General features: G+C 42.8%; 2 protein-coding genes across 3 annotated transcripts in view; one reads left to right on the top strand and one right to left on the bottom strand.

Annotated features, from left to right (window-relative positions):
* LOC140274674 (tripartite motif-containing protein 16-like) overlaps positions 1-13504 on the bottom strand; it is a 93920-nt gene that overhangs the window by 35483 nt on the left and 44933 nt on the right. The window lies entirely within an intron of this gene.
* On the top strand, positions 1630-13467 carry LOC140275098 (probable C-mannosyltransferase DPY19L4). 2 transcript variants are annotated; one of them, XM_072370484.1, is made up of 19 exons: positions 1630-1985; positions 2080-2202; positions 2722-2846; positions 2930-3020; positions 3117-3238; positions 4609-4754; positions 5719-5842; positions 5920-6054; positions 6765-6896; positions 7010-7111; positions 7187-7260; positions 7336-7494; positions 8034-8153; positions 8249-8369; positions 8453-8509; positions 9824-9906; positions 9992-10124; positions 11077-11235; positions 11305-13467. In XM_072370484.1, exons 1-19 carry the CDS (start codon positions 1895-1897, stop codon positions 11467-11469), a joined length of 2262 nt encoding a protein of 753 aa, XP_072226585.1. In that variant the 5' UTR covers positions 1630-1894; the 3' UTR covers positions 11470-13467. The 2 variants fall into 2 exon arrangements, with proteins under 2 accessions (XP_072226585.1, XP_072226586.1); XM_072370485.1 differs by lacking the exon at positions 2722-2846 and having other exon boundaries at positions 1897-1985.

The raw sequence follows: 13504 nt of genomic DNA, 5'->3' as shown, positions 1-13504 counted from the left end.
TAACAAAAGACTGATTTATGCCCGAAGTGATGAATAAGACCTAGTACTTATTACCGTGTTTAAATTAACTAAAAAATCCTATTTGGTTATCACATATTTTAGATTTGGGAGTAAGCAGCAGAGCAGAATTAGGGCCCGAAATCTCATGCATGAACCAAACCAATAAATCAACTGAAAGGAGCTAGCACCAGATGGGCAGGTCATGCTTTTCCCTTCCAAATTGAAGAAAATGTACTTTCCAGCACTCCAGTGAATGTGAAGCACATTTAGAAGCTTGATGATGACTGAAAATATAGTGGGTGTGTACTTCATATGCCCACATATACTGGCTTTATACAACTGATTAGCCCAATGATATTCCTAACAATGTTTCTGTTTTGTGTAAAACCAAATAAAAATGAGCATTATCGTGTTTTTATAACCCCAGAAAAAGCAGTTTTTACACCAAGAGTCGCCCTCAAACAAGGTGACAAGTGTATGTTGTGTAGTTCAGAGCAGCTCCATGTATAACATCCGTAGTTGATCACCTTGTTTCATTAGTTTGGCTGTTGTACTGATAAAGTTCATCAGCTGGCATCAAGAGGCAGGAGTTCCTGTTGCTGAGGAACTATATCTGAAGAAATGATGCTGCAATCAGGACTGAGTAACTACAAAAACAGATGGATCCATATCAAATCCTCAACAGCTATAACATATAAATTAACATGACAGATTATAATAAATGCTGACAATATTTCTACAAATCTGTCATTTTGACTGACTGCACATCCTCAGGTTGGACTGAAAAGTAGCTAAAAAAGATCAACCCAAACACCAGCTCCAGTGGGACTTTTGTGCATTTAGCAACCACTGTAGTTTAGGGATTGTTTGTGGGAATTCAGTGGGCATCAGTTTGCAGATTTAGCCACTCTTGACATTTGAAGTTAAGTTTCTGTGCAACTTTTAGTTGTCCTTGGATGACTGTTGATGGAGCATTGTCTAAAGTTTATACACATTCACATATTCACATTCATTATGCAATCAAAGCTGAGAACAAACCTGCTCATAACAACTGCTTTTGAGGCAGGAATATTTTTCAGTAGAAGATGATGACCTCAACAAGGGTCTGAATGTAAAAGTGTATTGTAGTTTAAAGGTTCACAAACTTCTCCTGTGTTCCTCTCATATCCACAATTGTACACAGCGGTTAACAGGTAGCTGAAAAGGGAGCTGGTGCTTCTGAACAACTTGTTTTTTCTCTTTATCGCGTTTTAAAATATGTTGTTTGTGTGTATTTTAAGATTTGTTTGTAGTTTTGCAAAAAATTCCATCCTTGTACGTCGGTTTGTAACATTTCTGTATTGTTAATAAAGTTTGGAGAATCATAAAAAAAGGGATTTCTTAGAGTGGCCAATCACCGTCAAGCGGTTTCTTCCGCTGCATTCAAAGGCAACTGAGAACTTGAATATTCGGATTTTCAACTAGCAAAGAAATTAGACAAAACGAAACTAAATACATTTTTAAATAAATAATCACAATAATTATGAACTGAAAACAGCAAATTTCACGGCAGGCATGATTCCGCACTCTTTGTGCGCGGAAGTCGAAAATTCCAACCTCTCGGAATCAAATTATTTAATTTCCGAGGTTAACAAATGCAGCATCACTGAACACTACAGCCGCGAAGCAGAGCTAAGATTTCAGTGAACATCCTCGTAAAAACTTCGACTGTGCTGCTTTTTATCTACTGGTTCCAACAGGACTTCAGCCTGATTAAAAGGTCAAAGACTATTAACCTGACAGCTTAAAGCCAAATGATAATTTAAAGGCGTTCCGGTCAGCTAGCTGCTTGTTAGCTAGCATGCTGCTTCCTCATCACATCAGGCTGCTCCTCCAGGGTTAATCGGTGCTCATCATGACTGAGTTAAGATGTCGGAAATCGGAAACTCTGAAAGGAGACACTGAAGAAGAAGAGCGGCAAGATGAGCCAGAGCTGCAAACTAAACGTAAGCTTTAGTAATGTAGCTGTTTGCTAAGTGGACATCTGTTGACATCCAGGTGTTAACTGTGGACCGTGTGTCTGTTGTTCCACTTGAACAGGTCTTGACACAGAGAAGGAGGTGAATGGAGGTGGTAAAGGTGAGGAAGGTCAGTATGAAACGGAAGAAGAATCAAAAAGACCCCAGTCATCTGTTCCAGGACCTAAACCTAGCTCATCTGGATGTAAGTGTAACTGTTTAAAGACTCGTGTAGTGGCCAGGACTCACCTGGAGAGCATTATCCTTGTTTAATGAAGGTGAATAAGTTTTCAGCTAATAGCTCTTTGGGAATCACCTTGTTGCTGCAGAAATCCTATTTTCTGTCTGTCAAACTGTGTTATCTTTGCTGTTTTTCATAGTTGCAGCTAAAGAAATGGGAACAAATGATGTGTCTTTGTGACAAAGTGCCTAAAGATCCAGTTTAAAATGGCTTCTTTGCTAAGTTGTCTGTTCTGTGTCGACACAACACTGGTTCATCCCTTTTCTGCTTAGCATTTCTGCTGCATATGTCCGTCTACTTTGACATGTTGGCTTGGTGCCGTATATATTCTTGTGTATTCATGTATTCAGGCTGAAGTTTATCATCTTGTACATTTTGTTCCACCAGATGTGAGCGATGCTGAACAGAGAGAGTGAAAATGTGTCCTTTCTTTTCCACCCTGCTGAATGACGTTGAGTTTACAGCTGTGTTTCTGCTCCTCAGCGGGTTTCTTGCAGTGCCTGGTGAGGGTGTTGTTCGGGTGTCTGGCAGCAGTTGCCTGTGGGATGCTTTATGCTGCTTATCTGTCTGCATATCACGACAGGAAGTTTTGGTTTTCAACTAGACAGGTGGGTGAATTTCCTTTCCTTTTTCTTCATGAGCCTGTTCCTGCCACCCATCTGGCTCACAGCTCTTTGTATTTTTCTCTCAGGAGCTGGAGCGGGAAATCTCCTTCCAGGGAGGCAGCGGATTCTATTATTACTACTACAAGCACATGTTGGCAGCTCCATCCTTTGAAAGAGGTACATCTGTCTGTCCTCTCTGCTTCTTGTGAAATTATTCACTTCATTATTAAGTATTGATCGACAGTAGCTGACGTCATGGGTTTTGTTTTTCAGGGTTTTATGAGCTGACGATAGATAACAAGACTATTTCAGGCCAGACCATCAATGCAGTGGAGCGTTTATTTCTTTATCCAGAACTCATCACAAGCTTAATTTACAGAATCACCGACAGCCAGGTGAGGATGTACTTCTCTTTTGCTCTACTTTGTAGTTTTCAGATGCGCTTTGTGAGACTTCATCATTCCTGAGTGGAAGTTCATCTTTTTCTCAAGGAGACAAAGTTTTGCTTTGAGGTGCAAATTTTCCTAAAGATATCACGAACTCCCCAAATTCATCTGTCAAATATCTAAAAACAGATAAATCGACACCCTGCAGAGTGGATAAGGCTCGATAGCGCCACCTTGCTCTCGTGCTTTCATATTTTTGCTGGACAGCTGTTACACACATCTTTTCCTCTAAAGTCTTGTTTCTGATGTGGTTGTTTCAGTTAAAGGTGACATATTCAGTAAAAATCCTTCTTCCTGTTCCTGGGAGCAGATATCAGGCCGTCTGAACTCCCCTAAAACACAACCCCGGTATTTCTTTTAGTTCCTCATTTAACGAGCCGTTCTGATTTTAATTCCTAAAGTACGTCACTCCTTAAGTTGGCTCCGCCTCCTCCGATAAGCCCCGCCCACTCGCATCCACCCTGCTGGACGGATGAAGCCAGCTTCTGGTGGAAATGTTCTGCTGTCAGCTGCACTGAGGAGCATGCATCTTCCATCCAGCAGCAGCCTCAGAGGATATAAGAGCCCAGTGGATAAACTATATCTGAGGCTAATGTTCCAGCAGAGTTAGCTAAAGACTGTGAATGTGCAGCAAACACTTTTCATCCCACTGTTTTAACAACTTGGTCCAGTTCAACGCTGGACTGAAGGAACTGAGCCACAAAGAGGATCAGTTCCAACTCTCAGAGCCTGAACTTCAGAGCAGGGAAATGGAAGGATCTGAGAAATAACTCCTCATGGTTTATTTACTGATTTATTTCTTCTTTTAGCAGCAGCTAACGCTAACAGCTTAGCTAATGAAGAAATAACTCCTCATGGTTTATTTACTGATTTATTTCTTCCTTTAGCAGCAGCTAACGCTAACAGCTTAGCTAATGAAGATGACGTACACCAACTTCTGAGGAGTTACTGCTGTTCCTTTCTGAAAGATGAACATTATTGTTCCCACGTTACTTTGTTAGCTGAAGCTTTCTGGTTGGTCCATCACTGTTGATGAGAAAGCATTGTTAGCATCTGCTGCTAACTCTCCACAGCAGCATGACAGTTTGTCCTCACTGACGTCCGGTTGAAGCCTTGTTGGTTGAACTTCTCATATCTCCTTGACTCCTGTTCAAACTGATATAATTTATACATCCCAAAAAGACCTCAGAAAAGTGTGCCAAATAGTTAAAAAGGGCGTAATATATCTCCTTCAAACATTTATTATCATCCATCATTGTTTTTCTCACTGTTTCAGTTGTTTATTTAGCATTTCTGAGCGCTTGCTGTGTCTGAAACAGGATTTTGTGGAACCCGTCTACTTCTACATCGGAGCGGTTTTCGGGCTGCAGGCGGTCTACGTCACCGCCCTCTTTGTGTGCAGCTGGATGATGAGCGGCAGCTGGGTGGCTGGCATGTTGGCCGTGTCCTGGTACGTGATTAACAGGTGAGAGGAAATCTGTCAGAGTTTCTCCTCATGAGTCCTCGTGTTCTTTCAGATAATTAAAGCCAAAGTAATACACTGGTTTGATTTTTAAAAAAAAAATTTTCCTTAACAAGTTGCGATTTAAATGGTTTTTTTTTTTAAAGGAATTTATGTAAAATATCTACAAAACCTTATTAGTTAAATAAGGTCTGCCTGTGTGCAGTCTAAGGCAAGGTATTAAAAAGTCTTAAAATGTCTAAAATCCAATAATTTGAATTTAAGGCCTTAAAATGTCTAAAATTATCTTAAAATTTCATAAAATGTCTTAAATACGATTTTGAAAGGTCTTAAAATGTAAAATCAGTCTTGTTTTTAATTATTTTGATTTTTCCAAAGTTAACAGAAGAACAAATATTAGTTGACAGTAGAGAGGCTTCTGGTGTTTTTAGTTAAGCTTTTTTTATTCCAACAAGAAAGAGTTGTTAAAAAAGAGTTGTTTCCTTCATGCCTTCTGTACTTTTTTGCCAGTATGGCTGTGAAATGGGTCTTAATTTGTATTCATTTTGGTCTTTAAAAAGTCTTAAATTTGACTTGTTGAAACCTGCAGAGACCCTGAAGGCAACTTCCTGTCAATCCTTCCTGCTTGGCAGCACATACCTGGCTCCAAGGTGTTCATCCAAAGGATGAACCCGGCTTTTCCTCGGGATAAATATCCACCATATCCGTCCCATTCTGGTCTTAAGGACACACTGAGGTTATTTGCTCTGCAGCAGGTGTTTGTGCGCGCTGGCGGTCTTCAGCATCTGGTCACATTTCAAAGTCCAGCTGAGAATCAGTGACTTAAAGGCTGCTGAACACCAGCAGAATCCACCCAAGTCAAAGGAGCTGAAGCTGTTTCAGTGGCTCACAGAGACTTACGGCTGTTCTTTGGTTCAGTGTTTATCACATAAAATCCCCCCAAAGCGTTTCTCCTCTTCTCCCTCAGACCAGACACCACCAAAGTGGACCACGCCATCCCTCTGCGGGATAACTGGGCTCTGCCTTACTTCTCCTGCCAGGTCGCCGCTTTGACCGGATTCCTGAGCAACAACATCAGCTCTGCCACCGAGGTGGGCGTCTCTTCCTTTTGCAGATACTCGTGTGGAAGACCTCAGCGAACAGGTTCATGAGCTGTGTTTCTCCCTAGATGTTCTGCTATCTCACCATGAGTGCCACCACCTTCACCTTCCTCCTGGTGTGGGAACACGCTCATTACGTGCTGTTTGTGCAGGGCCTCTGTCTCTTTCTGCTGGACTCTTTTGACATGGTGCCGCCACGGAAGGTAACGCCCAGCCTGCCTTTAATAAAGCCCTAAAAGCCTCGCAGCAACACACTCGCCTCGTGCAGAATAATGAAAGAATGCTGGTGTTTGTGTTCCTTTAAACTGCTCGGGATGGCGGGAGCGCGGGGAAGTCTCGGGAGACCGTGTTTTGGTAGAAAAAGGCTTGAAAACCTTTTTATTGGAGATCTTTGCAGCGACAGAACTGGGCTGCTTTGCCTTGTTCATCCAGAGCTTCAGTAAACTCAGTTTTTAGTGCACGACTGCAGTTTTAAGGAGCTTTAGAAAACGAGCTGTAGTTTTATTAGCGCTCGGATGTTCCTTTGAACACACAAATGTAAGAACAATGCAGCAGATTAGACTTTGTAGTTAGTTTAGCTGTGAAGAAGAAGACTCATACGTAGCATCCAGAAACACTTAACAGTCCTGATAGAAATGCATCTAAAGCTTCAGGAAATGTCTCCAGCTGTCTAAGAACTGTCCTTTTCCATGTTCTGTTCTGTGCTAATGAATAAATGAGATATAATGTGCTCATTAGTGTGTGTTAAAGGTGCTCGTAGGTGCATTTTATTGGGCAGGAACTCAAAAAAACGCTTGAGCTGTCCTCTGTTTTGTTTTAGTAGGATTTAAATGCTGAATCTGTAGATAAATGGCTGTTTGCATGCTGATCGGACGAGCTGACACCTCTCTTCTGTCCCCTCTGGGGCGAACAGATGGCCGACATTCACAAGGTGTACCTCAGCTCCTTGTTCCTGGCCTACCTGTTCCAGTTTCAAAACGCCACCCTGCTCAGCTCGCCTCTGCTCAGCCTCCTGATTGGCTCAGTGCTCGCGAGGTACTTCCAGGTAGAGTTAGCTTACCCGCTCACGCCCGACCTCCATCACAGTGCCGACAGATTAGAGAACCACCGCATAGAATCAATATTTATCGTCTCGCTAAGAAAACTCTTCTGTTCCAGCAAAAGATGAAGATGGGTCCTCTTGTGGCCAGAGTGATGAAGCTCTTCCTGCACTTCCACCTGGTTTTTACCACAGGCATCACCTTCAGTTACCTGGTCAAGGTAAACTCCCTCTGTTTATTGGGGCAGTTAACAGCTTTCAGTGGCGGTTGCTAAGTAACAGCTGTTTGTCCACAGAAACTTACTCCAGTAACTGAGAGCGACTTCATATTGAAGTTCCTTGAAGTAAAATTTGGGCTCAACACAACAACGTGAGTGTTTCGTTATTTTCAGTCTATTTTGGGTCGTTTCACGTCGTTTAACGGCACCGTTTGTGTTTGTTCCAGCGACTTCATCACCAACTTCCTCTTGTGCCAAGACGGTCTCGAAGCACCCGGCCAGGACCTATTCCTGCGACTGACGCAGGCCTCGGTTCTTCCGTTCTACCTGCTGGTGCTCGCTGTGTGCCTGCTGTCCGCGCTGCAGGCCATCTACCGGAGACTCAGGTGAGGCATCAGCGGTAAATCGGCGCCGTTTCGAATGCATTTCAAGGCCCTCGTAGCAGACGGCGGGCTAAAAGCGACTTTTGGGCCAGTGTGGGGTTCAGTATCTTGTTTAAAGACACTTTGATTGGTGGGCTGGAAAAACCAGGAAGTGAAGCAACCGCTCTCTGATCGCTGCACCTCTTCAGCCACAGCTGGACCCAAATATTGGGATAAATAACACATTCTGTGCAGCTCTTGAAGGCCGTTTATCCAAAGAACCGAGCAGGCCAGCATGAATTTGTGTTCCAGCTGTCAGAGGATGCTGAAGGTGTGTCCGGGGCACCTGTTAAACCTGTCATGAATAACGTGTGTTCAGAGTTTCTGTCTCTGATGGTTGTTTCCTGCACAAATCTGAAGTCCTGCTTGTTGAAAAGTCTCATTGAGCAATAAATCTATGAATAAATGTGATGATTTGTCGTTGCTAAGTTCCTGTTGGAGGCCGCAGGAAGCAGTTCTTGTGCTTAATGTCATGATGCCAACAGTGTTTCCCTCCTTCCCAGCGGGCAGCCAATGAGCACCGCCCACAGACTTGAGGATGGACGAATAGGAGAGCAGCCTGCGGTCATCTATCATGTTTTTCACACGTTGTTTTTTGGAGGCCTGGCTCTGCTGTTTGATGGGTGTGTTCATCAGTATCTTACACGTCTTCTCAGGTAAGTTTTGTTGGTTTTTCTTTGGCCCAACTCAGCATTTTCTGTGTTCTTTTGTCACGCAGGATGAAGTATTTGTGGACGCCGTATGTCTGCATGTTTACAGCATTCGGAGTGTGTTCTCCAGACCTCTGGATGACTGTGTTTAAATGGCTCAAGCTGAAGTTTATCCATCCAGTAGTCTTGGTAAGACCCTGTTGGTTACGACGAATGAGGAATTATTCCTGCTGTTACTGACGCTGTGTCTTATTTCCTCTTTCACCCTCCAGTCTCTGATTCTGAGCACAGCTGTTCCCACCATCATTGGCTTCAGTTTGTGGAGAGAGGTGAGGCATTTAGCCCTTTTTCTGGAGAGATTTCTATTTAAAGGACAAAGTAGAAGTAGAGCAGGTGCGAGTCAGGTTTGTTTGAGATGTTCTCAGGAGATTGTTGAAGGTTGAGATGGACGGGTTAAGGTTAACCTGTTAGCTCTTTTTATGGTTTTCTCTCCCAAAAAGACCATCATCCATGCATTCATCTCCAGGAGACTCAATTACTGTAACGATCTTTTAACTGGACTTCCCAAACAGAGCATTAAACATCTGCAGCTCATCCAGAACGCTGCTGCTGGAGTTTAAACCAGGACTCAGAGATCTGAACGCATCACAGCAGCTTTAAAGTCTTTACTCTGGCTTCCAGTCAGTCACAGAATAGATTTTAAAAGCCTGCTTATGGTTTATAAATCCCAGAATCTGTATATATATATAAACCCAGCAGAGCTCTGAGATCCAAGGACTCAGGTCAGCTGGTCCAGTCCAGAGTCCAGACTAAACCTGGAGAAGCAGCATTTAGCTGTTTATTTATGCTGCAAACAAGTGGAACAAACTGCCAGAGGAGGTTAAACTGTCACCAAATGGAGACATTTTTAAATCTAGGTTAAAAACCTGTCTTTTCTCATGTCTCTATGCATGAAATCTGCAGGATATCTGTTAACTTAACCAGACTGTTGCTTGTTTTTATTCCTTTCTCTTTATATTCTTTTATGTATTTTTAAAGCTTCTTCTGCTCCCTGCTGCAATGCTTTTATTTTATGAGGCACTTTGAATTGTTCTGTGAAATGAAACTTATCTAAACTGTTGCTTTTTATTAATTTTAATTATTTTATTTCTTTCTATTTATATTCTTTTATGTATTTTTAATGCTTTTTCTGCTCCCTGCTGCAATGCTTTTATTTTATGAGGCACTTTGAATTGTTCTGTGAAATGAAACTTATCTAAACTGTTGCTTTTTATTCATTTTAATTATTTTATTTCTTTCTATTTACATTCTTTTACATCTTTTTAATGCTTTTTCTGCTCCCTGCTGCAATGATTTTATTTTATTTAAAGCACTTTGAATTGTTTTGTACATGAAATGTGCTACAAATGACTTTGACTTTGATGGAAAAACAAGGGGCTCCATCACTGAGCCCTGGGGCACCTCTGTGGAGAGGTGACAGGATGTGGCTGTTTCTGCTTTATGAAACACAGAGTGAGGCAGGATTCAGACCAAGAGTGAGCTTTGCCTGGGAAGTTTGGATGTTTTTTCAGTCGTGTGGACTGAAACCCAAACTGATTTTAACCAGTTTAAAAAGTCTAATTTAATGTTGTCTCCTGTTTCAGTACTACCCTCGAGTCCTGGCAGAGCTGGCAGATCTGCAGGAGTTCTACGACCCGGACACATTTGAGCTGATCAGCTGGATCAGGTGGCTCATCTGGTTTTCTCTATTTGCAGTGATTCGGTCCATCACTGTGGAATTAAATGATGAAATGTGTTTTCTTCTCCTCCAGGTCACAGGCTCCGGTGGCGGCTGTGTTTGCAGGCAGCCCTCAGCTGCTGGGAACCATAAAGTTGTGTTCTGGTTCTGCTGTTACTAGTTTACCGCTTTACACGGACATCGACCTGCTGAAGAGGACCGAAGATGTGAGTGAGATGAAAGATTTCACTGTACTGGAAACTGAATTTGTAAGCTGTTTACAGTCAGAGAAAACGCTGAAAAATGACATTTTATTTAACAATTAGACACAGTTTTCTGAGGTCTTCATGCACGAGGCTCCCAGGAACAGAAATGAGGGATTTTTACTGAATATGTCACCTTTAAAGATGCTTCAAGGGGAACTCCAGTATTTTTAAACCTCGACCTTCCCCTTTTAACGAATGAATGAATGAATGAACGTGTGCTATAGCTCTGTTAGCTCAGAGCTGCTGTTATGTGGCTACTTGCAGCTATAGGAGAGCTAACGGAGGGATTTCTACACAGGCACTCTACTGGGACCACTTCATCCACACGCCCCCCTGCAGCACAGTTTATTCACTCCGTGCTCTGTGACAGTCGGCTAACTTCACACAGAGTTTGCTGCTGATAGTTTTGTGCAACATGGCAGGATATTTATCAGATTTTGGCGACGTGAACGACGACTTTGAGTAAGATGGACGTTCTTACCGGAGTGAATAAACTGTGCTGCAGGGGGGCGTGTGGATGAAGTGGTCCCAGTAGAGTGCCTGTGTAGAAATCCCTCCGTTAGCTCTCCTATAGCTGCAAGTAGCCACATAACAGCAGCTATGAGCTAACAGAGCTATAGCACACGTTCATTCATTCATTCTTCTTAAAGTATTGGTGAAATAAAGACAGATAATGCCTTATTTAGAGGCTGCATCCTCTAAGCCCCGTTCACTCCGTTATATGGATCTCCAGTTATCTAAATATCTTCAGAAGGACGCCGACTTTCACCAAACTGTTCTCAGTGAGTAGATGAACGTATTTCAGGCCAGAAATAAGGTTTAAAAATACCGGAGTTCCCCTTTTTAAAGAAGCTTAAAACGACAAACTAAGGCCGAAATGACCCAAATATTCGATTATTCCCCGTGCTTTTAGACGTACCAGGTGTACGCAATGAGATCTGCGGAGGACGTCTACAAACTTCTGACGGCTCAGAAGACGAACTACGTGATCATCGAGGAGTCGATCTGTAACGAGCTCACGTTTCAGAAGGGCTGCAGGGTCAAAGACCTGCTCGACATCGCCAACGGACACGTGAGTTTCCACATCCTGTTCAGAATGATGATGACGCCAGACAGAGTCTGAATGTCTCGTCCCCTTCAGGTCGTCTACGACAGAGGAGAGATGTACTCCTTCTCCAAGCACGGACGATTTTGCCACGAGATTAAGATGAACTACTCGCCCTACACGAACTACTTCACCCGCGTCTTCTGGAACCGCTCGTTTCACGTCTACAAAGTGAACTCCGTCATCTCCTTTCAGTACTGACGGCGGCTTCTGGCTCCGCCCTTCCTCCTGTTTCCTCCATGTTCTCAGATGTCTGAGAGCTGTTCGACGTTCTGAATCTTTACGTTCACAGCTGCAGGGAGCAGCTGGGTTTAAATACGCCACATTAATCACTGGACTGTAGTTTTAAAAGCCATCCGTTGCTGATGCTGAGGTGAGTTTAATGAAAGGAGACGTCTGTGCTTATTTATTCTCTTCATCTTGAGATTTGTTGCCAGGTGAGCAGCTGTGTTGGTCTGAAACATCTCAGCTCTGAGATGGATCATCAGCACATGCTGAGCAAACGCTCGAGGCCTTTAGCGATCGCCCAGGCGCGTGCACGTCAGTATCAGCGAGTAGAAAAGCTTCAACACACCTTAAACACACGACTCTGGAGGCGGGGACAGTGTCTCATGTCTCCCTCTCTGATTGGTTCTGCTCAGTTTGTTTTATAGTCTGCAGCTGGCTCTGAAACTGATGACGCAGGACCTGGCACATGAGGTGCTTTGGTGTCATTTCGGCACTTTTTGTGCACTTCCTGATTTTTGTGGCCAGCCGTGCACTGTGTGAGCGTGCATGCAACAAGATACAATTACTGCAGGTGTTACAAAAACATGAAAACCTGCTTCGGGTTCAACGGAGCGGTCGAACCTTTGTAGTAAAGTTTGAATCATGAACCTCCTGCACAGCTCCTGTAGCGACACCTACTGTTTGGGAGGAAGACTGCAGCGAGCTGCAGGCTCTGCAGTCGAATCCGTGTTTATGCTCAACACATGGATTAGTTTTAGTGAACTGCGACTTCAACACAGCGCCGTACCCGTTTATAACGGCGCTTTCGGCTCGTTTGACTCGCCGCCGGCTTCTTCTCCAGCAGCAGCAGCCCTGCTCCACACAGGAAGTAATAGCAATAAATTCACAGTTTTAACTGATCTGCTTTACTCTCAGGTGGTGTTCGATGTTTTTGTACCATTTGCAGTAACTGTTCTTTGGTTCTGACGGTTCGTGCAGACGCACCTGCTGTTATTACCTCTGATGCTGATGTAACAGATACTGAAGCTGCAAAGTCACCTCCATCTCAGAGTACTACAAATATACAGGTAAATGTAACGAGAAATGATCCAATCAGAGGAGGAGAGATGTCACTGTTTAAGATCAAACCCCACAGAGGAGGAATTCTTCCTCAGTGACTTCCTGTTCTGTTCTGAGGAGTCTGTTTCGGACTCTTTCCGGTTCACAAAAGGAACATCAAAACAAGTTGTTTGGGACTCAGCTGGGAAACAACATGAAGCTGCCACAAACCCCACAGTCATGTGAAAACATCTCGAAAAAGCTCTAATACCCGTAAACAAAGACGCTCTTTCATCACATTTAATCTTTAATTTAGAATCTCATAAATATGTTTCTTTTGTTTTAACCTGTTTGCTGCCAACCAGAAGCTTCCAGGAGTTTTCTTTGTGGAGCGAAATACTGGATTAACGTTTGCTAAAATGTAGAATCAGGACTTGAGTGTTATTGTTTCCAGAGAACATTTTCTCCATTTGAAGTCCTCACATTTAGTATTTCATATAAAATGTTAACATTTTCTTAACATTAAAAGCTTTTTTTAACAGACAGAAAGCTGTTAAGAGCCTGAACAGAAGGAGTTGTTTACAGTGATGTAAAAATATAGATTAGTTGTCAAAATAATTGATTAATTGTGCTCAAGCGTGAGAAATAAATGATTTACTCGTGGAAACACTATTACTGAAGATCATGGGGGAGATCTCGGGTCATGTTTTCTGTTACAAAGTGTAGGCAGGTGTAACATGAAATCTCCAGCCAGTTTTCCATTTCTTTTCTATTTTTTTCCTCATTTAGAAGATTTTAGACTGTAAACGTACAACCAAAACCTCTCTTGAGGTGATTTCTGCCTGTTTTTAAGAAGGTTTTCTGCACATTTGGGGGAATTGAATCAACTTTGTGAACCTGACCTAAAAGAGATTAAAATGATTTGACACACCAGCTGTTTCCGTGCGTCTTCACAGATATGATGTAATGT

Source organism: Leuresthes tenuis, unplaced genomic scaffold, assembly GCF_036924035.1.
Source record: "Leuresthes tenuis unplaced genomic scaffold, fLeuTen1.0.hap1 SCAF_18, whole genome shotgun sequence".
NCBI classification, from domain to species: domain Eukaryota; kingdom Metazoa; phylum Chordata; class Actinopteri; order Atheriniformes; family Atherinopsidae; genus Leuresthes; species Leuresthes tenuis.
Note: the sequence above shows the minus strand (reverse complement) of the source record. Positions and strands in the feature narration are given on the sequence as shown.